A 27,896-nucleotide genomic window follows, 5' to 3' on the forward strand; every position below is an offset into this window, starting at 1 on the left:
AGGCTGCTCCCATCTTCCCTGGGAAACCAACTCACTAATGAACGAAGCTAGAACTCATCAACTCCGACCCTGATAAACCAAACTGAAGAGCAAATGGCGACCAAAGATTTACTTACAGTTTGGGTTTGGTTTCTTTTTCTTAAAGAAAAAAGCAACCCAAAGCAAAAGATTTTGTATTCCTAGCACTTGTGCAGAGTTTGGAAATCAAAATATTACAACTTTCTGCAAAAGGTATGCCTGTTACCAATCGACAGCTTCCCCTGCATGACACTGAATGAACTTGTCCAACAAATGGACCTAGAAGACAAAAAGAGAGAAAAGGTGCCTAACAAGCCTTAAACCTCTGATACTCAATTTATTAAAATTTAATGATGAGCTATTAATAATGAATGCAGCCAGGAAGATGGGAGAACTGCAGTATAATGGCCTCGAGATTTCTAGTTATCCGGATTTCTCTACAGAGCTGGGAAAGAAGAGGGTAGCTTTCAAAAGGATGAAAAGGCTCCTCTGAGGGACAGATGTAAGCAGCCGCCTCCAACAGTCTCTGCGGGCCGGGTAGATTGGTTGGTGGAAGAGTATTTTAAGTGTTTCTTTCATTAAAAGCTGAACCGGGGGCGCATGGCGCACATGTCTTGTAAGGAAAAGATGATCGTGAATGCTGAGACCTTGAGTATAACATAGGGAATTGGGGTCATTTCCTTGCTGACAGTGATTTCCTGTGTGAAATTAACTCTTTCTCTCCACATCTCCCATCCCTTGCAGTATGTGCATAGAAATACAGCCTCCTGACTCACTGGCCAGATTTCAGGAGCTGATGTTCCCATGGTGGTGGCTGTCAGGGACACACCAAGGGATGTGATGAGTGTTACACCTTCAGCGTAACCAACTCGCCTGTTCACCTCATAGTAGGATTGTCTAGACCATTTCCTTTGGTGCCTGTATGAGCCAGTGCTATTCAAGCGAAGATACACATCTGTGACTTCCCTTTCCTAGCTGCCAGGCCAGCTGTCTTACCAAGCAGAGAAGGGGAGTTGGTTAGAAACAACCTGGTTTTGTAAGCCTGTAGCACTTGCTTTAGGATCACGTGGATCTTTAAGATTAATTAATGCTGTATTTGCATGTCCCCCTAGATATGGATAATAGGTTCTCCAGTCTTGTGGGACCTTTCCTGTCTCCAGAGTTTATAAAGTCATTCACCGACAACCATTGGGTTAGTTTCTTGAAGGCTCCAGAATAAATTTTACTTGGCCCTGCTGACTCTGAATTCCTCTCATCTCTCTTAACTATTGTTTAAGCTGTTCTCCTCCTCATCTGGCCTGTATTTCCTGTCTCTGGTTGTTAGTATGAAACGTGTTAATAAGCATCTGGATGCCATTAACATATTTTGTGAGAACAGAAGCAGGATAAAAAGTAGAAATTTAAGGCAGAGCCTACATAGAAGTAAATCTGTGTTCTTTTGTGTCAGAAACAACCCCCCAGAAGAAGACATCTTTGCACCTCTCTTGTGCTTGTGAAACACCCCACTAGGAATGATTAATACTAGTCAAGTAGGTATAAAAACACAGTATGGGCAAGGGAGTTGCCATGTGGTAAGAAATGCTTCCACAGGGTCTAGAGGGTATTAGAAAGAGCTTGGTGTGTCTGTGGCCGTCTCAAAAAACCCTGTCCCAAAAAGCATTCCTGTTCTGGCTCCTAGAGCAGGGAACAAAAAAGGGGCAGGACAGAAGAATGCTGATCACTTTTCTTCAGTCCTGCTTTTTAGGGCTGAGTGAATCCACAGAGCATATTTGAGGCTCTTTGAACAGTCACCAGTAGATGAAGTAATTTGAGGCCTCGCCCACACCACAATTTATTCACCCAGCTGCTGTAGGTCGTTTAACAGAGGTGCTTTTTAATGTGGCACGAACATCTTTTTAAATCAAGCCCTGAAAAATGTCACTTTGATTTTTGCATGCTACCCACAAACTATGATGTATTTTCTGTTATGTGGTGTTGTCAAGGTGAAGAAATGAATTAGCGTGGATCTTTAATTACTTTGATCTTGAACTCTGATATAAGTTGGAAGGGAAACATCGTTCTAGATGAGTAAGGAGGTGGTGCAACAGCTGATCAGACCTCTGGTGAAGAGCCAACACCTGCAAAAATGCAAGGAGGTGATTTCAGTCTTGTTTCTATCTCTAGGTTTTTAGATCCAGTCACTCAGTTCCTACGGAGACTTCTGCTGGTGGCAAGCAGACACCAGGAGACAAGAAAAGACATGTATTGTCTGAAATCCAGGTACACTTCATTTCTGGAAATTTGGGGAAAGGCTGCCATCTGCTGTAATACAAAGCAGTTGCTGGAAATAAATCTGACCTAAATCAAACCATAAGTCTCGTTGAAGCTGTGATGAGCTTAGGATAGAAGCAAAGTAAGACAAGCGAAGACAAACTGTGCGCTCAAAGGCATGGTGATGCTTTCCACACAGATCGCTCTCCTAATGACAGCTGTTACCTCTCCCTACAAAATCATGTCCTTAGAGGAAAATAACCATCCTTGTGGTCTCCATCTGCTTTAATCCCTGGTATTTCCAGTCGAGGTCAGAGATGGGCAGAGGGGGACTGAGGCAGCGATGCACTGTTCGGGCTGGAGGAGACAAGTGTGCTGTTCCCTCAATTTAATCTAGGTGCTCATGGTACTTCTACAGCCTCTCAGCTGTAGAAATTAAAAATGCACAAGAGTGTGTGTTTTTCCTCTCGGTGGTATGTGTGTGGTATCTAAGATAGCAACAAGTTAGCTTGCCTGCTTCTGCATTACTTGGTTGGGATTCCTGTGGCTGTACCCTTTACTGGTGGACCTTGCAACTTAGAGTAGAGCAAAGCCTAAAAACATCGATGACTCAAGGCCTTTATCTCTGATGTTTAAAATCAAATCTGTACTGAACCCTGTGGTAAAACTAGAATTTAATTCATATCTCTGGAAGTCCCCCAGATCCCAGCCCTGCTTGCTTGGTACCTTCTTTGGACATCACCAACTTCATCTGCTTTTTCTGTACTTTTTTCTCACTCCACAGCATCACTTGCTTTGAAAATGCATATTTTGTCTCACAAGTAATCTCAGAAACAAGAGGTTTTAGATTGCCTGAGTAAAGACAGACTGAAAGGCCAAAAATAGTTGTTCCAAATGGAGTTAGCATGGAAAAAGGTGGGAATAAAGGACAGGAGCTCCTGTCACCTTGCTTGTTTTGTAAAAACAAATCTACTGCATGGCTGTGGGGTGGCAACTCTGCCAGATGTGTGTTCCTAGGGTTCTTTAGAAGTCAGACACCTCTTTTCACACATGCTCAGACGAAAAGGATGCACTAAGGAGATGTACTTTTTAAAACATTTGGGTTGCGTATTGTCTGCCGGGTTGTAGGTACATGTCCGTCCCTCTGCCAGACAGTGCCTAATATCTACTAAATGTCTACTAAAATCCAGTAATGTCAAGATCTGAGATGCAGACAGGCAAAAACGAAAGAGAGAGGAACTTCTTCAGAAGTATCTTGAAGAGAAGCAGGATTAGAGAAAGAGTCTACAGGCTGCAAAAGGAGAAGTCTTACTTATACCTAGCAAAGCTGAAGGGCTTGATAAGGCATCTTAGTCCCCATGGACGATGTAAGTAAATACTATAGGTGAATTCCATATGCATCAGGCACACTTGGTCTTTGCACAGTGATGCCTTGTTGCCAAACAGGACAATCTCCCGTTGTATTTTTCAATGACTTCCCGTGTCACCATCTAGTTTAAAAGCAAAGCCCTGTTGAGTCCATGATTGATGATACTGGAGTTGCTGCTCAGACCAGACTGTTTCCCATTACACTTCCCTAAAAGCATCCCACTAGAATCCCTCCTTTTGTAATGTCAGGGTGGCAGTGGCCGCATTCAAAGGGAGCACTGCACATAACAAAGCTAGCCTAGAAAGCTGACATTAAAAAAAGCCAGAGCCCCTGATGACTCAGGTATTAATGTACTCCACTTCATCAGAATAAGCTGCTATCTGATAAAATGTGCTCAGTCCAGATACAGAAGCAAGAGCTTTTAATTTTACACAGCCTCTGTACTGGAGGCTGATAGTACCAAGAAAAACTAGGTTAAATGCAGAGACATTTGCAGCATGTGCTGAGGAATGACTTAGAGCCAGGAGGAGCTCTGCTACCATTGCAGACATGGAGGAATAAATGCCGTATCTTTTAGGAGCGAAGGGAGAGGTTTGGCATCCCGGTTTCATGAGCTGTCCTTATTTTGTGACAGTGTCTTGATGGAGTCTATTAAAAAACTCTCCTAGACAGAGCCATGCACCTCCACTACCCTGATCCAGCCACTTTTCCTTCCTTCAGGCACCTTCTTACAATCACAGAATGGTTTGTGTTGGAAGGGACCTTCAAAGGTCATCTAGTCCAACACCCCTGCAAGGAGCAGGGACATTTTTCTCATACTTTGTGTACTCTGACAAGCAGTAGTGGCCCAGCTCATTCTCATCGCTGAAGGAAAATGTGGGTATTGTCCTCCAGGGCCAGTCCAGGCACCCATGCTGCCCTGTATCTTGCCTCTAGCAAGGATACAGCATGTCAGGTGGTGGCCTGTGAGCTCAGAGGGGGGCCAGTCATCTGTCTTTTCTACATGGCTCTCATCCTGAGCTCTTAGAGTCAGAATTTGGTTGACATGATAAAAATAATGTCACAGGTGTTAATTTTGAAAGCCACTATAAAACTGTCATCCTGTTCTGCATCTTTCTAAGCTCCTGTCTTGAAAGGTTTCTTGTGGCATTGAGCACCATGCTCCACTTACACAAGGCACAGAAATGCTTTCCCCGCTATTGGCATGAAAAATTCAGTCTTAATATCCCTTCACACCACTGAAGACAAGAAGAGCAGAAACTCCCCATTTGCTTTCTCTGCAGTGTTCGTTGTTTTACATATTTCTTTTATATCCCTTGCTTCCTCCTAGGAGAGCTTTTCCTTGATGTTTGGTTGTTCCTATCATTGTTTAATGCTGCTCTTTTAGAGACAAGATTACCCACTACACTCAGGGTTCCTGGGGGACATGCATCTCTAATTACATTTAATCATTATTTTCCCTCATATTCCTTATGGATCCCAATACCTTGTTCATTTTTTTCACTTGCAATACAAGCTGAGCAAAGGTTTCCTGTCAAAATTTCTGAAAACTAGCGCTACCAGGACCCTGCAAGCAAGGACCTTCTAAAACTATACCATCCAAAGAAAGGAGCCCAGATATTCCTAGAGATAACCCAGCTTTTACAATAGTTGGCTACCAGTTCTGCCACCGAGCAGTAATGCGCATTTCCTTTCTTTTTATTGTCTCTTGCACTCTCTTGTATCTGGGAAAAACATCAAGCTACTTTGCTATTTTTACTGTTTATTTTCTACATCATAAAACCCACTGTTTCCTCTCTTTCTTTTCCAGGAAGACTCCGCAGAAGACTCCTGAACCAGAGTGCGTGTAGGAAAAAACCCTGTTGTATTTCTGTTGTTTTTTAAAGAATGTCAATTTAACTCACGTATCTGGAAATGTAGTGGTAGAAAAATTTTCCTGGCTAAAACCACTAGGGATTGGACTTTTACCTAGGAGACTCTTTGTAGGACTATGTCCCACATGTACAGGAATAAGGATGTTTGTCGTTGTGTATCACCGGGGCACTGTAACACACTGCCAGTGCTGACTCACGCTCTCCTGTAAAGCCAACGTGGCCCTTGGCAATCAACAGGAAGCAGAGATAACTGAAATGCTACAGTCAGAAGACTTACCGTAAAAGCATACTTTACGGACATAAGTTGTACTTGAAGAGGTAGAGATCAAGTGAGTGATGGTTGACTGACTCACAATTTCCTCACCAAACTCTGCTGGTAAAGCAATGGCTCTTCTTACCCACAGCGAACCATCAGCATGTTCAGGCTGCCAATAGGAGAGTTCACAAGATCAGCCATGCTGCGTGCCCTGGGGAAGTTTGTTATGGTTTAAACTAGCCTTTCTTCTCAAAGTCACTAGAAACCACCCACTGAGTATCCTACAGGCCAGGGAGAAGAAGAGAGGTGGTGGATGCCCCATCCCTGGAAACATTCAAGGCCAGGTTGATGAGGCTCTGAGCAACCTCATCTGATTGGAGATGTTCCTGCTCCTTGAGGGGGGTCGGACTGGATGACCTTTAAAGGTCACTTCCAACCTAAACCATTCTATGATTCTAAGTATCTTGGACCGGACTGGCGTTACTGCCACCGTGGTGTTTAGATGACAGTCAGAAAAGCAAAGCAGCAGGAGGTATCTGCATGTCTGTCACCTTTTCCTTCTGGTCCACAAATATTATGCAGCATTATTTTATTCTTCCTAAGGGGAACAGGGCTTTGCTGTTAATAGAAAATGAAGCAGAACAGTAATAACATTTAATTCAGTGACAATGTCAATGAAACATAAGGTAGAAGATAAAACAATTAAGGTAAAAAATCAAACAATTTGTTACTTTCCCTGTGTAAGCAGATAACAAGACTCTCTTCATTGCCAACTGAAAAATATTAAAGGTCATGAGAGGGCGCCTGGCTAAAAGATCACTTTGAGGGTCTGGCTTTCCTCTGTGTCTGCCACAATTAATCACTGTGGATTTGAATGTACCTCTCTGGTGAAAGAGAAACAGAGACCTGAGGTTTCCAGCCAGATCAGTACTTCCTGGGCAAATGTCAACTGAGGGGTAGGTCCAGCTCCGCATAAAGGTCATGTCCTGCTAAGCGAATGATGCTAAATTTCTTTTTAAAGTCACTTGGAGCGATTGACTGAGATTAACCTGGCAGGACGTCTCCCTGATGAGGGTGAAAATGCTTCAAGATTGAAGGTCTGAACCTCACCAGCTGAGCACTGAGGCCAGTTCTGCACAGCTGGACTTGGCTCTGGCTCAGTTTGCGAACCAGGACCGGACACATTGCAGCAGCGAGTGTATCAGCCCATGATTCATCCAAGGGAGGCACAGAAAATGGTATCCACGCTGCGGCACTCACCTTCAGCCTCAAGCTGACCCATTGGGCTGGAGAGGGGAAACTCGGTTTACCACTGAGGCTGTGGGAAGGGCTTTCCCTTTGCGAAGAGCAGCCGTAATTATTAACCACCCACAGTTGCTCTTCTGCTGAAAATTCCCTTTCTTTTTGCCTTTCCCCTCCCTTCCCATCCCCTCCCATCTGTCTCTTTGCCAGTGGAAAGTGGTTATGTACATACTCCCAGGTCCCTTTCCAGAAGATCAGGCTACTGAAAGCAAACAATTAATAGGCTTTAGGCAAACACAAACTTTCCATCTCACTTGCGAGTGCTTGAAGGAGCCACAGGGATACCCCGCATGAGCAATGACAAGGCAAGGAGGAAGGAATGCCATCCTCAACCCACACGGCTGAGGACGTTGTTCTGAGACAACAGTAAGTAACACAAAGCAGAACTGCAATGGAGGACAAGGCTAACACGGCCTCTATCCCTCCCAGAGCCTCTCTGTTTTCATTTACTTTTTCCACCTGAGTAAATTCTGCAAACTCAGTTTTTCTGCAGTCTGCATCTATATACATTGATCAGTTTTACCTTATGCTCATCATCTCTCACTTTATTGCAACTATATTGTGTTTTGGAGATTAGAAAACAGATAGACTCCAACTAATCTGATCCCCAAACAAAAGAAATACCCCACGTTCTCCCCATAAGCAGCGTGTCGAATGTGTGCCTGCAGTCTGAACACGGCGGAAGCTGTTAGAGACAAAGAAATTTCTGCCAGGTAGTGGAAAAGGAAAAGATGCTAAGAAAATATTGTGAGTGACGTTTGCAAGTTGCTGGAGGGAAATTCCCTTTGGCTTCCTAACAAACATTTAGTATCTTACATATTTTTTTTTTACTGCCGTTGCTGTTCCAGCTTCCAATAAAACCTGTTTGAGGTATGCTGAGCTGATATTAATCGCAGCACCAGAAAGCCAAGGATGGTATTTTGAAGCATTAGAAGGTACATCTTTATTTTCTAAAGCATGTCTAGGAAAGGTATAATGGGTGTAAAGAGTGCAGCAAGGGTGATGATGACCACTGACACTGAAGCCAACAGTGATGAAGTAATAGTAACATTGAACTAGTGTTTCTTTCTGGTAGTGTCACATTTTCTGCTCTTTAAACTCATTGTATGAACCATTTACCTCTTGCAAGGACAGAGAGGAGATCAGATTTCATTGCAGTTCACATGCAGAGCAGCAAATGGTGTTATTTCAGCCTACGTCACTGCCTCCCAGACTGTCACACACACATGCATGGCAATCAGCAGATCAGGTAGAGTAGCCAGCACTTCAGTCCACATAGAAACATGTTAAGCTGTGCTTTCCACAAGCTTTGCAACGAAAACTTTGGTGCTGCGTGAGCTGTGAGCCACAAAGATGTCATAAAACCTGCCAGGAATATTCTGATGCAAAAAGCTTGGGACCCACAGCAGCAGTTTTCCCTCTCCAGTCATTGCGGCTTTAGTGTGTTAACATGAATCAACGATATCAACAACAACAAAAACACCCAAAGCTCCATCTGGGCATGAAATGACCACTTCCAAACAGGGCAGGAATGTTTTGCTTGTTGGAAAACAGCCATACTCATACTGTCATCAAAAGGGACTCAAAGGTGCTCCCTGTGCCCTCAATAAATTGTGATGTGGCACAACTAGAGCTGCAAGACGTGTGGGCTGAGGCTGCGATTATCTCAGGGAAGGGTCCTGGACTGATCTCCACCACGTTCACACGCTTCCATGTGAACTGTGGATGAGTCAGTTTGGCTTTGTAGCACCAGGCCATCTAGGGCCTTGTAGATAGGGAAGTGAGAGGGAAGTAACTGCAAGGTAGGCACCTTAAGATCCTTATTGGTGCTCTATGGCATTACTCAGTATTTCATAATCTGAAACCAGGGGACTCATGGGTGCATCCAGATGTGTGGTGGCCTGAGAAAGTGAAATTAAGCAGCGAAAGCAGGAAAACTGCAGCCAAATATTGGCCTCTGTGGGTAAACACTAATGAAGTCCTTCCACCTTCTTCTCTCGGGTGTTCCTTTTTGACGTGTTCTAAGGTCTGCAGAGTTAACAGCTGACTTGAGCTCCACAACCCCACAGGAAGATCACTGTGGGCTGAGTGAGACAGCAGATCCCACAAATAGTTGTGACCCATGGGTTCCATGTCTGGGTCCAAAAGCCGTGGCTCAGCCCTGCACTCAAGCCCATGCTAATTCGAGGTAGGAGAGCAGTCCTACTGGAAATGGCAGCCCAGGTGTGTGATACCAGCTGGTGTGACTACCTGTGCCAGTCTTGCTGCTGGAGGCAAAACAGTAGCAAAACACAGCCTTGAAATGACACAGAGGCATGCAGTTTGCCCTGTGAGCGCGCCATCCACGCACCTGAAACCGCAGGATGTACAACGGCTTGCTTGCTGATGGGTCTGTGCTTTAAATGTACTGAATCTGCTTATCCTTTGGGGTAAGCCTTTCAGAGCCTGCAGTAGGGATGCTAGTGCGTATCTTTAGCCTGATGCAGCCTAAGTCTGATGGGAGGAATGAAATGGGACACTGCAATCACAATATGCAGCCTCCCCAAGACAGTGTCTGAAACAAAGAAAATAATGTCCTTAATGCAGGGTTGTGTGGGGAACAAAGTGTCTCCACAATTCTCTTGTATTTTCTTCCTGCTATTTGTTTTTCTTGTGTGTGTATGAATATATTTCTCTCTTATCCTCCTACAACTTATTCCTTCTCTTGCAAAAAGCCCAGCCTGCTGCACCAGCGACTGGCACGGGGTCGTTACGGGTGTTAGCAGCTTTCTGTTGCCATTACTACATTAGTGACAAGAGAAAAGCTGAAGACAGGAGCCTGCTACCTACAGAGGAGCGTCCCGAGCCAAAGGGTTGAACATGGGTCAGGTCAGATACATCTCTCAAGGAAGACACTGAAGACTCCCTGTGATTCCCAGGCACCTGATCCTGGTGACGGCCATTTGGGATTTATCGGTCCTGAGTCCGCAAAACAAATTGTACCCGATAAAGGTCTGTCAACATCGACTATGAAGAGCAAAAAACCATCTTCATCCCAGCTGGGATGACACCCATCTGTCTGGTGTCAGCGCAGGGGCAGACACAGAAAAGAGTTAGTGAGTGGCAAGCCAGGGTGTGAACCCATGGATTTCCACATACGTGCATTTATGCAGCCTATAGCCACATGCTCATGTGCCTCTGCTCATTAACACACATGGAATTACTGCTATTAATTAATCAGAGCCTCCCTGTGTTTTGATACCTTTTGCTGACTGCTGCAGGACTATGGCTAAGAATTTGAGTGTGTTTAAGGCACTATCAGGCGTAAGGCTGCTATTCCTTAATTGGGACCTAACATGTCCTCGTATTTCAGGCCTGATGTGGCCTGATGAAGAATTACAGCCTAAAATATAAGTCTGAATGAGACGTTACCAGCCAGGGGATTGCTGGGTAAGATGCCTGATTAAAGTCTCTGAGCGTGACCGTGGCCACCTGGCATGATTTCCTCAATGCTGTGCAGCATGGTGGCCATGGCCGAGACCCATGCAGGAGCAGCTGCTGTCACAGAGCCTGGCTGCTGTGGCTCCCCTCCCCTGCTCAGAGGGAAGCCAAGAGGCCTCCAAGGTGCCGAGGAGACCCTTCTTCCCTCAGCAGGGGCAAGTGCTGGGGCACATTTTTGGGACCCTTTGCACCCCAGGATGGTGGTGCCTCAGCTGTGGGGCATTCACAGGGACTTTCACACCCCAGGATGGCAGTGCTATAGCCATGGGGCCTCTCAAATGGTGGTAGCTTGGCCACAGGGTGGTTGTGGGGACTCTCAAATGGCAGCGCCTCAGCAATGGGGTACATGTGGACTCTCTCAGACGGCAGTGGCTTGGCCGTGGAGCGCTCACGGGGCCTCTCACATGGCAGAATGGCAGCGCTGTAGCTGTGGGGAACTTGTGACGCCTCTCAAATGGCAGCACTCCAGCCATGGGGCACTTTTGGAGACCCTCAAATGGCAGCACCGTATCTGTGGGGCCTCTCAAATGGTGGTGCCTTGACCATGCGGCCTCTCACAGCTTGAGATGGTGGTGCTGTAGCTGTGGGGCACTTGTGCGGCCTCTCAAACGGTGGCATCTCAGCCATGAGGCACTTGTGGGGCCTCTCAAATGGCGGTGCTGTAACTGCGGGGGACTTGTGGGGACCTCCAAATGGTGGCATCTCAGCCATGGGGCACTTGCGGGGCCTCTCAAATGGCAGCGCCCCGGCCGTGGGGCACTGCGCAGCCTCTTGCCTCGCGGGATGGCGACAGGCACTGCGGGTTCCCCTCCCAACCCGAGTCGGGACGGGACCACCGCAGCCCAACAGCCTCCCTCGGAGGCGCACCCCGCACGCACGGCGACGGAACCGCAACCCCCAGCGCGGGCGGGCAGGGCAGCCCCTTCCGCCGGCCGCGGCGGCGGCTCCTCCCCTGGGCGGTGGGGTGAGGCGGTGCCTCGGCCCCTCCCGCCGCCGCCGCCGCCGCTGCCGTCGCCGCCCGGGCTGCTTCCTGTGCCGCCCTGCGCGGGGGGTGGGAGGGGAGCGACGTGTCGCCGCAGAGGCGCCGCGCTAGGCCGCGCCGCCCGCCCGCCCAGCGCCGCAGGTAGGCAGCGGGGGGCTCCCGGCCCGGCGTGGCCAGGCCAAGCCAGGCCCGGCCGCACGTCTCTAGGCCGCCGGCGCAGGTGCCTCCCCGCCTCCGCCCGCGGCCGGGGGGGCTCAGCCCGGGGAGCGGCCGGGAAAGTTGAATTTTCCCGCGTACCCTTTGTTTTTGCGGGCCGGGCCTTCTGCGGGGCGAGGGGGCGGCCTGGGGCCGTGTGGAGGGAGAGGAGGGTGTGAGGGAAGGGGCGCCCTCTTTGAAGCGCGGGAGGTGCCTCTCGGTTCTCCCCTTTTTCTGCAAATTTACGTTTTGTGTTTCCATAGTAACCCTCCCCCCACCCCGGTAGGAAACGCGTGGTGTCTGAAATCGGTGCCCGTTCCTAGCAGGGAGGCGTTGAGCGTGTGGAAGTGTGAGCCTTCAGCCAGGCTTCCCTAGGCCGCCCAGAGTGTGGTCGTTGTGGCCCTCTCTCATGTGGGCTTCTCTCCTGCAGGTCACCGACGCACCGACCCCGAGCTCTGAGAGCTGGGCAGTTTGCCGTACGATGTGAGGAGAGATATGACGACGGCCTCCCTGAGATACTCCCGGCGTGTTCTCGCTGAGGTACGGCCGGTTCCTTGCGTCGCCAGGCACGGCTTTTATAAGCAGTTGGCGCTGGTGCAGGAAAGTCACGTTTGGAGCAAGTGTTCGGGGTTTTTCTCTGTAACGCTGGCAGGACACCCATGTTAATGGCAACCAGGATGGACTGGAATGTGGAGAGCTAAAGGGTTTGTTGGTTCCAAAAACCATTTAGGATTGCAAAGGTTTCTGGGTTTATAGATGATCCTAAAATTGTCTATGTAGACAAACATAATTTCTTACCTTTCCTTACTGTAATTTTTCGAACACAGCATGTCCTGTTGAGAGAAATATCTATATGTGCTTGTAAAACACTGACCTCCTGCACTTTGGACTAATAATTAACTTTCTCTCTCTCTGACTGTCCACTTTTGGCCTTAGTATTTTATTGATTCTCCTTTCCTTCTCCATTCTTCTTCTAAGAATTTCTGAGTACTTAGAATTTCTGTTGCAGACTGTCGAGTGATCCCAAACATGTAAAGTGCCTGTTTTAAAGTACAGAAAAATATTTACTTGGTTGCAGATCTGCATGTATGTTTTTGAGAGTTTTAAAGCACAGGTGGTATATTGACTTTGCCATCTTACCTATCTGATGGAGTCCTGAGCAAGAAGTCCTATGAACTTCTGTGCAGCTGTGGCCCTGTGCAACCACAGCTGCTTTGCAGCCCTGTGAAAAAATGCTCTTACTAAAAACCCTGACTGCAGTATGTTAGTTATTGTAGTGGCTGCAGTAATTGCCACTTTAGCCTGAGACCCAGTGTGACTCTTTCCCAAACTGTAGTATAGACAAAAGCTATAGTTCCCTTGAAATCCTCTGGGCATAGGATGGTGCTTCTGTTGGGCAGAAAAACAATGCCTAAAATGAACTAATTGAGAGGAGATCTACGGCTGTCTAAGCTGCTGTGCATCATGTGGGCAGCTTCACTAGTGAGGTCTGAAGGCTGCACACTGAGAAGCAGCTCTACCTCTCCCATCCCATTTTCCAGTAGTAGGATCTGTCCCTGGGTCTTCAGTACTGTCTTTCTCCGTAGTAGGAGTCTAACACATGTGTGGAGGAATTTTGCCTTCCTCTTGACAGCACAAACTTTAGGGGAGGAGAAGGGGACATACATTTCCAAGCTTGAGCAGGAATATCATTTGCCTGAGAAGTGTCAGAAGCCACTAGAGAGAGTGTAGAAAGCAGACCGCAGACTTGCTCTTTGGCAGTTTGAGTGGGAAGAAGTTGGGAAATGGAATCATGTAGCTGTCATTTCTTCTTTTGGGGCAGCAGCTCTATGTAGAAGCAACTTCTGCTTTCCTTCTTCAGACTTCTGGGGAAATGAGGAGCTGCGAGTTTCTTAAGAGGAAGAGTGAAGGGCCAAGGACATCTTAATGTCCTTCTGGTTGGGAGGCTCAGTTTTCTTTTGGTTTTTGTTTATTTTTTCTTTCTTTTTTTTTTTTAAAACACTTTATTTTGTTTATTCCTTGGGTTTTTTAATGAATATAGCATAAAGAGAGAAAGGGTGATCATGAACTGATGTTCTACGTATCTATTTCTGGGGCATCATATGATTAGTCCAAAGAAATATTTAGCAGCACAACTAAGACTTTTCTTCCCCACATTTTTAACTTTTTGCACCCACCTCACCTAGGTTTTTAAAAAAGACCTGAGTATTCTTTTCAAAAGGTAAAGAATCCATTCTATGATTCTATGAATGTCATGGTTCTATTTACAGATCAGATGTTCAAAAATAATCATCTTTGGATAGCGAAAAAGCTAGGATATTTCAATGATCAATCTGGTTCCTAAAGAAACGAGCTGCTTTGGACATGCGGGAGTATGTGTTTAAGATGGGTTATTAGAGTTGGAGTAGCATATCTGGTGCTTTGCAGTAAGGCAGAGAGTTCTGATCAGTTTTACACACTTACTGTAAGCAGTGGTGTAAGACCTTCCTTTTAATTTTTCGCATTCTAAATGTAGCATAACTGTACTGTTTTTTACATTTATGGAAATATTTATTAATGTAAATGGAAGCTATTTGAGGGATGAAAAGGAAGTGATGTGAATAGAGGTGATCCGTTTCATTTGATCTCTGTTGGGCAGGTTTTAACACCACAAGAACTATCAGCAAACATGGGTGGAGGTCTCTGGTGCTCACTAAGGTGAAGTTTGGGTGGTCTTGTTTGCTGAGTACTTGCCCTACGGAGTGACTTACTGCCTCCCGCTAGTGAACTGACATCCTATGTCAAGGCCACTCAGTAAGACTTGCTGTGAGGTGTGCTGTGCCTGCTTTTGTATAATCCCTGCTCTCAGCTTTTTGCATAATATCAAAGCTATTAAATATTTTTGAGACTTTCATAGTTACTTGCAGTTGTTCGGGGCTTTGGTAAGGCTTCAGAAAGACGTGATTCTCATGAAAAATCACATTTTTAGAAAGTTGGTTTCAAATTAACAAATTGAGCCTCACCCCACTGAAGACAGCAAGTGGAGAGTCTGCTCAGGGAAACTTGCTGTTGACACGTATTGCTGTCAGCTTCCGTCAAACTCTTTGTAAAGTCAGGACCTTAGTGTTAGGATTTCTGCTATGGCTGGTACAGTTCTGCCTTTCCTGAAAATGTCATTGCTCCGTGGTCTCTGCCTTTGATAGACTTCTAGCTGGAATGCCTGTTGGGGCTTCTTGATCTTTGTTCGGCTGCGTGTACCTCTGTGTAGCTATATGAGATGCTCATATTTCACCATTTTCCAAGGGGATAATGCACACTGTAATGCTGATGCCTGAAAAAGGAAAAAAAAAAAAAAAGTACAGAGGGATTTCAGTCTCATATTATAGTGCGGGCAAATAACTACAAGGCCTTTTCTTTTCTGACATATCTTTTTACTGTTTTGTCAATTGTTTCTGAATGATTCTACCACCCCTGGCATGGAAGAACTTGACATGTAATGACCCAAGTAGCTGTAGGAAGGTCTGTTCCTCCAGCACAGAAGCTGCCTTCTGATTTCAAATTAATGTTCAGCATTAGGAAGGGAGGTTTCCGGATGAGAGGAAGTGTATTTGGTACATTGGGTATATCACAGATGTTTCATTTAATTGTTTTGTTCAGTACCTGAATAAAAGTGAAATATTACTTTTAAGATAGTTGGTCTGTAGGGAGATAAATTACTTTCCAGTTTTTGACAAAATGTTTACAGTTGTATTTTATTCTAAATAACTTGTGTGTACATGCATTCAAATAATAGGTTGTTCAGTGATGTGGCTTTTTGGAGTAAGAGGATCTTATTCTTTTATTTAAAGAAGTGAAGCTCAACTAAAGCTGCTTTTTAAAAAAAAAAAAAAAAAACAAACCTCTACTATTCAGGTGACTTCAGCTGGGAAGGGCAAAAGAAACTGGTACAAAATATAATAATATGAAAATCAGATGCTGTTTTACCCTGGCCTTGTAGTCTACACAGTGCTTTGCAGTGAGGTGCAGCTGTCCTGTTCTTTCTTTGTAGTCACATTACTTTTTTTCTTGCCTGTTTCCCCATTTGAGGAGAGTATTTTGAGATGGCGTTACGAAAGAGGAGATTTAAGGGGAGGCTGGTGGCATTGCTGTTTAAGCTATTCAAGTGCTCTTACTTTTCCACAATCCCCATTATGCAGTTTTCTGAGAAAGTAGCACAGTCTGGCTCAGCTCAGCGCTGTCCAAGGAATTACAGAATATGCTGGATCGTAACAGCCCATGTGGCTTAGCAGGGCTGATGAGAAACACAGGTAACTTATATGTAGCTTCCTTCTCAGGTTGCTTTCATCCCAGCAAGGCTGATCTGGATGGTCATCACTCATGCTAGTTTTGCAGAGAAGGTATACCCTCAGTGTGGGAACATGAGATTTGGGGTGCTGTTAAAAGATGTGCAGAATGCACTAAAATGTACGTGTGTTTATGAATACAAACATACTTATATTTATTAGGCTTTCAGAAAGGCTGAGCTGACACAGACTCCTCTCCAAGTTGTGTAAGGAGGTTTGGTGTTGGAGTGTGCACAAAATGTAGATGGTTTGCCATGAGGACCAGTCACAGCTTGTGACTGTAGCCTCATCGTCCCCCTGACAATCATCTGCTTCCTGCTCGAAAACCCCAGGATGGAAATAGGTGTTCAGAAAGAGCTTGAGTTAGCAGAACAGCTTCCGCAACCTTAACCTCGTTCTCTGAAACTGCCTAAACATTTCTGCTGAAAGCTAACCTTCCTGGCTCCCCTGCTGAAAGAGGGGTGTCTGTCTTGCGGCGCAGGGGCAAGTATGGAAATTTCAGCCTGAGGAATTAGCTGGTTGAAAGAAGTTGAAAGCTTCCATTAGTCTGGGCTGGTTCACGTTGTCTTGCAAAGGTGGTCTGTACTTTGGTCATACCATCGTTTCCTTGTTACAGCATTAAATCCTGATGATTTAGCAAAAAGAGCTGCACAATAATAGAGTGGGAAACCTAAACTTTTGGGGATGAGCAAGCAGCTGCATGGTACTTAGTTGCTGGTTGAGGTCAAACCACGGCACAGAGTTAATATATTAGACCAATAACAGGCACATTGAGGTTCTGGAAGGAATCCCTTGTGCATTTTTCTCTTTTAGGTATGTTTCGGGTATCCTTTTCCTTAATAAGTAGCTTTGGTATTTATCACTTCTTCTAGAAATAGTGAAATATCTTGCTTTAGTGTGGACTGTGGGTGGCTTCTGATGGTTTTCTATTCTGAAGGGTCTTGGCTAACCAGAACAGTACTTTAAAATATTTTGATTTCACTCTGTTGTTGCCAGACAAAGCCATGAAAAGCAGCAGGGACTTTAGCATACCATTGGTGTTCACGGAGAAACTTCTTGCCTTAAGTTTGTGATGCAGAGTGTACCTCTTGAAAAGTACCTAGTGGTGTCCAAGCGTGACTCGTCGTGGACAATGTGGAATACTTAAAGGAGAACTTGCACAGTGTTGTGTGGTCGGGTGGAAGCCCTGGGGTCTTTCCTCTGGATGCTTAGTGCCGCTTCTCAGATGTCACTGTTTTTGAAGCCAAAAACAAGTTTGGAGAGCAGATTCTGTGAATTGTATGAGGGGCGGGAGCTAATAAGCTTCATGTTCCTGGGTGCACCTTGTAGTACCAGCTAATTTACCAAAACTACCAATTTAAGTTGAAGGTGTTACTAGTAGGTTGTAGATTTATTTTTATTTGGGAGGGAGAGCACAGAGAAAGGAGAAACATGGGTTTATTTAGTGCATAAATTGAGACTTACTTCAGGCACCTTGCAGGAATTGTGCTGGCTTCATAAATTCTGATTTGTATTACTAATACAAATTAACAGCCTTACAAATCAAAGAGTGCACGTGTGGAAATTCGTAGTAAAAATTATTAACTCATGTAAAGCTCTTACCTTAAGTAGGAAATAGAAATTGGTTGATAACGCTAACAGAAAACTGCCCTAAAATGAGGAAATACGAAGTTAATATCCCTGAATTGGAGAGGTTTATTTTGCACGTTCTCTAATATCGTGTTTCTATAGAGATAATACTGGATGTTTCAGTAGCGAAGACTTACCATCTGAAAAACAAAGTGTGCAAATAACACTCATAATATGGAAAGGCACTTTCTGAAGAACTTTGTGCAAGTCTTAATACTTACAAAAACAAGCACATGTTCAAGAGTTATAACCGTCTTGTGCAATTACTTCTGAGTAATACGCTTTGTTGTCTGTTGTGCTGCCCTTCTACCTGCTGAAACCTTGGGTGTGAAACTCAAGAGTCAGAGAGTAGTCATCACAGAAATAACTCCGTAAAATTCATGTGATTAGTAGATTGCTAACTGCACGGATCTTCTACTTTGCTGACTGTACAGTATCGAAGCATGTGGTTATTACATTTGTCATCAATAATAATTTTGTTCCGTGCTGTACGTTGTACAGGTGTGTCATATCGTAGTTGCTGAGCATGTTATTGAACAAGAATTTTTTTTAAAGCGGAAGCTGTAAGGTTGTTGATTGTGAACTATTGATCTTCATGTGTTCAGACTGTAAGAATACCATAAATTGAAATAATCAAAGCTATTTTCATTGTTGCAGTGGTTTATTTTTTTTTTTTAATTTAATGTTTAACTTCAGTGATATTAAATCATTACAGTGACAGTGTAATTTAATGTCACTTTTTTAAACTAAGGATAATAATACAATGTGTACAGAACAGATTTAACATATTGAAGACATGTTGGAAAAAGAGCTGTAATCCTCTTGTATCTAACTACTAAAGGTTTTTTTGTTTTGTTAGTTTAATATACATTGCTAGACAAAATTTGAGTAAGTTGAGTTAATCTAGCCCAGTTTTAATTGTATATAATTTAAATATTGATATCATTAAGCTACACAGTTGCATATTCTTATTGCTGCAGATATGCTCTTCTAAGTAGGAGGCTCAGGGGACTCACCGTGTCATAATTCATTCTGGATGGCCTCTGCAGTTACCTACATTTACCTGTGCTTCACTTGCATTTAAAGTTGAATGAGTTAAAATACTCTGCAGCAGTTTTGTTCTATGTTAACACTGAGTTTCATTTGTTCTGTCTGTTTAAATCAGCAAATGTATATATTGTTGCATATTTTAAAATGCTGGTTGGGACGGCTGGTTATAGATTCATTTGTCTATAAAATGTTTACTAGTGTAGCACAAGGAACGACTGTTCTGTTGGTGAACGAATGAAACTGTTTTTCAGTTGTGTGCAAGGTTCGCGTACACAGAAGGGCTCAGGTTTAGGGCAGGATTTTTGTCTTCGGCTAGATTTGTCACATTCTTTTGTAATTCACATTTAATTCAGGTAATGTCCAGTTTTCTTTCTCTCTCTGAAGCTATACTTACTTGGCTAATTTAAAGACTGCAGTTTGAAGAATGCCTGGTTTGAGGCAGCGCAGATGGGTTTATTCCTGTGCAGATGTGGCTGTTCATTGAGGTTAATTATCCCTAAGGTCCTGACTTATGAGGCTACTAGAATAGCTGTTAACTATGAATAATTTAGTACAGCATCATATTGCGGGCCTTTAAGAAGGCCTCTGCCTGTGAATCCTTATATCTTCTTGAAATCTACTCAGTAGTATGAAGGTTACTGCTTGCATTGACATTTTATTATACTCTCTTTATTCTATTTTAAGATTTGTCAGGGTAGAAAGGCAATGTGAATATTTTATGGTGATAAGTAATAAAAATACCTGTGCAAAAGTAGATATAACTTGTTTCTGAAAGGTTGGGGTATTGTACCAGTCTTCAGTGTTAAATTGTCTTTTATATTTATTTTAAATCTTACACTGTTCTAATGCAGTTAGTATTTTCTTCACTGAGATTTATGTAGTTGAGACAATTCACATCTTAGAATATACTTTTAGACAATACCTCGTTATGGGGGAAGGAAATAGGCTTAATGAAAGACTTGCTAGCAAGAGTACAAGATTTCAGTGCTTTCTACAAATTGTCTTAGCTGCTCGTGCATCTGGCTAGAGCAGACTGTGTGTCGTATTACAGAGGCTTTTTTTTCAGGAGAAAAGTGGCAAATACAGAACTTTGAAGCAGTTCCAAGTGCAGATAAATTTGCTATATGCCTGTAGTAGTTCAGCCCCGATCGGGACCAGACTACGCAGTCTCTCTCTCACTCCCCCCACCCTCCGAGAGAGCAGGGAGAGAAAATATAAGGAAAAACGGCCCAAGGTTTGAGATAAGGACAGGGAGAAATCCTTAAAGTTACCGTCACAGGCAAAACAGACTCGACTTCATTTATTACTACAAACAGCAGGATAATGAGACAGAAAACAAGATAACCTCCATCCACCCCTCCCTCTTCCCAAACTTAACATATCTCTACTACCTTCCCCTCCTGAGCAGCACAGGGGGGAAGAGGGAATGGGGGTTGCAGTCAGTTCATCATATGTTGTTTCACGCCACTGCTTCATGGTCGGGGGAAGAACTCCTCACATTCCTCCCCTGCTCTGTTGTGGGGTCCCTCCCATGGGCCACAGTCCTTCCTGAAACTGCTCCGGCGTGGGTCATCTCTTCCATGGGGTGCAGTCTCTCTGGAACGGCTGTCCCAGCGGGCCCTCCGTGGGCCACAGCCTCCTTCAGGCTTCCACCTCCCCCCGTACATGGTCCTTCACGGGCTGCAGGTGGATCTCTGCTCCTCCGTGGACCTCCATGGGCTGCAGGGGGACAACCTGCTCCACCATGGTCGTCACCACAGGCTGCAGGGGAATCTTGGCCAGGATAAGGATTTCAATTACTATAGATAATTAACGATATGTTGTATCTGTAGGTGGCTGTTGCTGGGCTTGGCTGAATCATGCACACAGGTGCATGACTGGAGAAAACTGTGCACCTCCTGTTGCTGGGGTCCTAACCCTAAGGCAGCACAACAAAGTGAGGGTACAGGATATCCCACCTCGTAACCTGCACCCGTTACCTTTTTCACTGAGCAAGTAATGCAGTGTGGTTAAACCTCACTGAGGGTGGCATGCCTCTGCATGTGCAAAAGGTGATCTGCTCCCTGCAGTCACTGAGGACAGTAGGTAGGAGGGAAAAGGAGGTGGAAGGCTATATGTCTGTCTACCCGAGCTTCCTGATAGCTGTAAGGAAGTTCCACTGAATGTGTCTACTGTGGCTGTAATAGTTACAGCAATAAACTTTAGGAGACGTGATCATTGTAACTTAATACTGGATATGTTTTTTTAAGAATGCTAAAATGATAGTGTTTTGTCATTATCAAAAACTAGATTTTTCCCAAAAACACCCCAAAACATTAGGGAAGAGCTTCATGAAGAAAGAAGTTGCTTTGGAAATGTCGAGGAAAGAATGTAAGAGTATGAACAAGCAACAAAAGCAGTAAAGAAAAAGTTTTCTTTGGGGCTTTTTGGGAGAGAGACTGGTGTTTTATATATTTAAGGAAGGTCTATCAGATGTCTGGAAAGGCTTTTTCCCTTTCTGACTACTTCCAGATTTCCATTAGTGCTCTCATTCTCTATCTTGACTAGTAAGTTTTTATAGTACAAGAAAGAAGGGAATCCACTGCCAAGAAAACCTGGCAGACAATTTTTCAGTCCTTGTGCAGCATTTTTAGAGAGGATTCTGCTGGTCTGTTTTCACCCCTTTTAAAAGTCACTTTTTAAAATTACAGTGGATGTATGTTATCCTCCTTGTCTTGCTGTGTTGTTGGATAGAAGGGGAGAAAGGGAAGCGATCAGGAATGGTATCCAGTGGACAGAGTTTTGGCCAGAATACGTGTTTGTTAGTCATTATGGACCCGTTCATCAGGTTGCTCTATTATAGCCATACCTGTCTTGGGTTGTCTTTAGAATTGTTTTGTAGGACACTTCCAACCTTGTTTAGAAAGTAGAACTTTTTTTTTTATTTTCCAAATGATATTTGCTGTAATATATGTGATGCTGTTAGAAGTTGACATGGTAACGTACAGTCATCCCTTGGTGCCTCCTTCAGCGACTGAAGGTAAAATAGGCCTTTTATCTTTTTGTGCTCCTTCACAGGGTAGTAAGTAATTTGGGTGTCCCTTAAGGGTTGGTAGTTAAACATTAAGATCTTGCTAGATGCGTTTATTTCTCCTTAAAGGTGAGGATCCACAGTCCCTTTGAACAGGCACTCATTGAGCTGTACATTGTGGGGATGTTGTAATAAAGTCTCAAACCGCTAATAGTTCTGCAGTTTATTACTGACTCAGCTGATGCTGTGATGGAAATACAGCTTTGTTTACAGGTGGAAAGAACACATTGTGTTATTCAGCCCTGGTGTAAAATTCTTAAGCCTTAAAATTAAACTGAAAATTAGCGGGACTTTCCTTACTTAAGAGCTTTTTCATCTGTTTTGAGTGTCTGCTCTCTGCAAATGCTTTTTACGATGAAATAAAGTATAGTTTAGTTTACTAGACAGCCGTGGAAAGTTGACTTGCCAATTTTCCTGATTCAAATGATAAAAGATGTTTATGTTCTATGCGTAGTATATGCTTGTGCTTTTCTGATGTACATGGTGTGCTCGTGTTCTTCAGATTTTGATTCATCTGACGTGATAATGATTTCAATTACTATAGATAATTAACGATATATTGTATCTGTAGGTGGCTGTTGCTGGGCTTGGCTGAATCATGCACACAGGTGCATGATTGGAGAAAACTGTGCACCTCCTGTTGCTGGGGTCCTAACACTAAGGCAGCACAACAAAGTGAGGGTACAGGATATCCCACCTGCACCCGTTACCTTTTTCACTGAGCAAGTAATGCAGTGTGGTTAAACCTCACTGAGGGTGGCATGCCTCTGCATGTGCAAAAGGTGATCACTGCCTGTGGTCACTGAGGACAGTAGGTAGGAGGGAAAAGGAGGTGGAAGGCTATATGTCTGTCTACCCGAGCTTCCTGATAGCTGTAAGGAAGTTCCATTGAATGTGTCTACTCTGGCTGTAATAGTTACAGCAATAAACTTTTCCCTGTTGCTGTTGAAATGTGTCAGTTAAAACAGTGCAATTGAAAAAAAAAATAGCTGATGGAGTGTCTTTCTTTTTGATACAATCTGTAACCAGAACTTTATTAAAGCCTTCGTGTTTATTGTTTGTTATTTAGATTTTATCAAGTGGTGATTTTATGCAATGGCATCAAGCCACAGTTCTTCACCAGTGCCTCAGTCAAACAGCAGTGATGCTTTCTTTAAAAAGGAAATGGATGCCACGAAACGCTTTCGACCTGTGCAGTCACTGCCTGATGTGTGTCCCAAGGAACCTACAGGTAATGTCAAGGAGAGTGAAAATGCAGTTAAATTTGCTAATCCACTTACATTTGTTCAGTCAAATTTTCTTGTGTACTGGGTGTAGTGTACTAAGCCATAGTCTTATTTCAAAGTGTGCTGTAATTCTACTTTATACCTCCCAGAGTCCCTTTGAAGCAATGGGAGAGCCTTCCTATTTGCAGCTTGTTTTCATATGTCCGCGTTATAGCCTGGATTTTGCCTGTGCGATTTCACAGTACAGCTCTGATCCATAGTACAGGCAAGAAGAGGTCAGAACCTGTAAAAAACCTGACCCTTGTGCTTGGAGTCTAGCTGCATTACTTCTGTGAAACACCTCAGCCCTCTTACAGTGGGAAGCAAGAGCCCAAGACCTGTCTTTAGCCCTGTCATAAGTCTCTAGCACTATTGTAAAACCAGGATTTAGTTACAGCTATAGCTGCTATGGTATACTGAAGCTTAGCTTATAAAAAGGAGTAGGTGGGGTAGGATCTTAAGAATTACAAAATAGAGCGCTAAAGAATTTCAACTGTCATTCTGATCAAGTTCAGATGATAAAAATGTGATTTTGGTTGTAATTTTTTTCTGTCCAGTCGAGCTAAATATATTCAAAGAGTGTGAATACACCACTGTGTTCAAAACTGGTGTTGGTTAATCTGATAGAAGAAATGCAAGCTGAAGTGTTGCAGCAGGAGGATATCATGGGTCTTTTGCATAGATAATTCTGATGCATTGTGAAAACGTAGTTTTCTTAAGAACTGCATTTTACCAAAAGTACAACTTTCAGTTTCTCACCTTAACAAACTGTCTTCTCTTTTGTGCTGCAGGCGATCCCAGTAATTTATGTGACAGCCCATCTCTAGTTGTGGATCAGCACAGATGGACTATTTATCATTCCAAAGTCAATCTCCCAGCAGCACTAAATGATCCTAGGTTAGCAAAAAGGGAATCTGATTTCTTTACAAAAACATGGGGAGTGGACTTTGTGGACACTGAAGTCACGCCTTCATTCTACCTCCCACAGATCACCAAGGAACATTTTGCATTATACCAACAGGAAATCACTCCGGTAAGAACTCCAAATTAGATGCACATAGTACTAGGGGCTAGAAGGAGATTCAAGATCCTTCTTCTAATTAGAGATTGTTCCTGCTTGTAGTCCATCATACAGTTAGCTGATAGTTAATTTGCTCTTCAGTGCTTGTTGACTCTGCATTAGGTATTTCTTGTTTTGTAATCCTAGTATTCATAGTGTGGAAAATGCTGTCTAAATTCTCTCTAGACGATTTCTCTCTTTTTTTTTTTTTTTTAATTTGTATTTCTGAATATTGAGCTCTGCACCAAGGCTTACAGTTCATGTTTATTCTTTCTGATTATTAATCCTTTTTCTGTAAGGATTGTTTAGTGATTGGTCTTTACAGTGCAACAGGGTATTTTTCAGACCTTTGAATCAAATAGAGAACGTGACTATGTACTGCAAGGATTGAAGATATTTTCTAAAAGGCTCTAATTTAAACATTTATACATTAAGTTCTTAAACTATAAACAGGCCTATTATCTCAATTATTTCTCTTGTAACAGGAAAGTTTAAGCTACATCTAAGGACACCAGGACCAGTAGGAGACTTCTACAAACTCTTAAAATACAGGTGTCAGTAAGTATGTAGTATTCTTTTTTTTTTTTTTTTTTTTTTTTTAATTGAAAGAACATGTAGAAGTCTCCCACTGTTTTCTGCTTCCTTGGTTTGTAACTTTATTTTTTTTTCCTGTTACAGAATTGGCTGCAGAGGGTGTTACTTACGTAAATCACAGTTAAAGTATGTGAAAGGGAATTGTCCGTAACTGAACTATCGCCATTAATTCACACATTCAACATTTAAAATGTTTATAGAATCACAGAATGGTTAGGATTGGAAGGGACCTTTAAAGGCTATCTAGTCCAACCCCCCTGCAAGGAGCAGGGACATCTCCAACCAGATCAGGTTGCTCAGAGCCTCGTCCAACCTGGCCTTGAATGTTTCCAGGGATAGGGCATCTGCCACCTCTCTGGGCAACTTGTTACAGTGTTCTACCACCCTCAGTGTAAAAAATTTTTTCCTGACGTCCAGTCTGAATCTACCTCCTTCTGTTTTAAAACCATTACCCCTCCTCCTTTCTCAACAGGCCCTGCTGAAGAGTTTCTCCCTGTCTTTCCTGTAGGCCCCTGTTAGGTCCTGGAAGGCCTCTCTAAGGTCTTCCCGGAGCCGCCTCTCCTCCAGGCTGAACAGCCCCAACTCCCTCAGCCTGTCCTCATAGGAGAGGTGCTCCAGCCCTCTGATCATCTTTGTGGCCTTCCTCTGGACCTTCTCCAACAGGTCCACGTCCTCCTTACATTGGGGGCTCCATAGCTGGACGCAGTACTCCAGCTGGGATCTCATGAGAGTGGAGTAGAGGGACAGAGTCACCTCCCTCGACCTGCTGGCCACACTTTTTTTGGTGCAGCCAGGATGCAGTTGGCTTTCTGGGCTGCAAGCGCACATTATTGGCTTGTGTGGAGTTTCTCATCCACCAGCACTCCCAAGTCCTTCTCCTCAGGGCTGCTCTCAATCCATTCCCCGCCCAGCCTGTGTGCCTGGGATTGCCACGACCCAGGTGCAGGACCTTGCACTTGGCCTGGTTGAACTTCATGAGGTTTGGACGGGTTCACCTCTCCAGCCTGTGAAGGTCCCTCTGGATTACATCCCTGTCTTCCAGCGTGTCAGTCGCACCACACAGCTTGGTATCATTGGTGAACTTGCTGAGGGTGCACTCTATCCCACTGTCCCCATTGCTGACAAAGATGTTGAACAGGGTTGATCCCAATATGAACCACTGAGAAACACCACTCTTCACCGGCCTCCACTCTTTGAGTGTGGCTGTCCAGCCAATTCCTTATCCACCGAGTGGTCCATCCTTCAAATCCATGTCTCTCCAGTTTAGAGACAAGGATGTTGTGCAGGACCGTATCAAATGCCTTGCATAAGTCCAGGTAGATGGCATCAGTTGCTCATCCCTTATCCACCGATGCTGTAACCCCATCATAGAAGGCCACCAAATTGGTCAGGCACTATTTGCCTTTAGTGAAGCTGTGTTGACTGTCACCGGTCATCTCCTTTTATTCCGTGTGCCTCAGCATGGTTTCCAGGAGAATCTGCTCTATGACCTTGCCAGGCACAGAGCTCATCCATTAAAATTAACATGTAATGGAGTGACTGCTAAATGAAAGATTTTTGGGAAGTGGGAACTGACGTGTGATGTAGCTTCTAGCAGAGATTTAGCTAACATTGATGTTCTTTAGAAATGCAGTTTCTCACCACTGTGGTCTCTGGTGTTGTTTACATCTGTAGATAAAATGTGAAGCTCAGCATGATGAAATAAAATACGTGGTTTCAGCAAAGTACTCATTAGTAAGATGTGGAAGCAATTTCTACTTTGATCTGATTTAATTTAGCAATGAGAAAGCATTCATTGGGTGTTAGTGTGATTTCTGGATTAGAGAGCAAATAAATGTTCAGATAAGTAATTACAATTGATCTATGGTTATATATCATTATGTAGAGAAGTTATTATACCTCTTCAATAACTTTTGTGTTCATTTTCTCTTGAGATGTAAAGACACAGAAAAAGCAACATATCAACTACAGGTTAAAATTTTTAGTACCTTTCACCTGGACAAACATCATCTGAGGTGATGTTGGAGGAAAAAATACTATTGTGAATTTGTCAGAATTGGTTGGCATAACACTGTTATGTTTCGCTGAAAATGTTCTGAATATTTTGTTTCAAATAAAATATTTTTTTAAGCCTCAGAATAATTCTTTAATGTATTTTTTCTCTTCTACAGAGAGAGAAGGTTCATGAAAGATGCAAGAATATTTATACTCCTAAAGATACCTTCGACGGGACTCTATTACACACCCACGGTATAGTGAAAGACTTCCTTTAGTTGTGAAAAAGTAATTTCTTTTTCTGTCAGTATGTTATAGCATCCAGTAATGAATGCTGTGACATACTGATCATGACCTTTACTTGCTCAAGGGCTTCATGTGCAATGATAGCTGCTGCTGATTTCTTTGTAACAAAGAAACTTTGTAACTGAAATCCCAGACATGGGTTGACTAGAAGTGTTCATGACTACTGGTATTTTACAGGCCAAAATGCTTGTGATACCTGCCTTTAAACTTTTCCTTGGCGTGGTTGTGTTCCTGGCAGGTTGTTTTATCCCTGACAGTGTTTTCTTTCACTTCCTTCTGTTTAAGATCCGTTGAGACTATTGCATCAGATTTCTAGCAGCTGTTAACTTTGCAATGAAGAGTGGCAGCGCTGGGCCATTCCTGTCTGTCTGCCGTGAGGATCACGGAATGGCTGAGATTGGAAGTGACGTCTCAAGATGGTCTAGTCCAACCCACCTGTTCGAGCAGGGTCACTTATGAGGGGACAGTGTCCGGTCTGGTTTTGAATTTTTCCACAGAAGGAGATTACACAACCTCTCTGGGCACAATGTTTCAGTGTTTGACCACCCTCACAGTGGAAGTGTTTCCTTATGTGCAGATGAAATTTTTCATGCATCAGTTTCGCCCATTGCCTCTTGTCCTGTTACTGGGCACTGCTGAGAAGAGCCTCTGTCTTCTTTACACCCTCTCATCAGGTATTTTAGAAACATTCATAAGATCTCCCCTGAGCTTTTCTAAGCTAAACAGTCTCATCTTTCTTAGCCTTTGCTCATAGAAGTGCCCTGGTCTCTTACTGATCTTTGTAGCCCTTCACTGGACTTGCTCCAGTATGTCTAGGTCTGTCTTGTACTGGGGAGCTCAGAACTGGGCCCACTGCTCCAGATATCTCACCAGTGCTGA

General features: G+C 43.9%; 1 protein-coding gene across 4 annotated transcripts in view; it reads left to right on the forward strand.

The window, feature by feature from the left end:
• Positions 1–11,542: 11,542 nt before the first annotated feature.
• VPS54 (VPS54 subunit of GARP complex) overlaps positions 11,543–27,896 on the forward strand; it is a 53,866-nt gene continuing 37,512 nt past the window's right edge. Inside the window, exons 1-6 of one of the 4 annotated variants that reach the window (XM_086743488.1) lie at positions 11,543–11,672; positions 12,157–12,266; positions 22,867–23,028; positions 23,854–23,959; positions 24,051–24,095; positions 26,888–26,966. In XM_086743488.1, coding sequence (XP_086599614.1) covers positions 22,893–23,028; positions 23,854–23,959; positions 24,051–24,095; positions 26,888–26,966 — 366 coding nt within the window. In that variant the 5' untranslated portion in view covers positions 11,543–11,672; positions 12,157–12,266; positions 22,867–22,892. Of the gene's footprint in view, positions 11,673–12,156; positions 12,267–22,866; positions 23,029–23,853; positions 24,096–24,607; positions 24,685–26,887; positions 26,967–27,896 lie in introns of those variants that run through there. The other 3 variants (XM_086743487.1, XM_086743489.1, XM_086743490.1) reach the window with 3 other exon arrangements.

This window comes from Chlamydotis macqueenii, chromosome 3, assembly GCF_036417535.1.
Source record: "Chlamydotis macqueenii isolate bChlMac1 chromosome 3, bChlMac1.mat, whole genome shotgun sequence".
Taxonomy (NCBI): Eukaryota; Metazoa; Chordata; class Aves; order Otidiformes; family Otididae; genus Chlamydotis; species Chlamydotis macqueenii.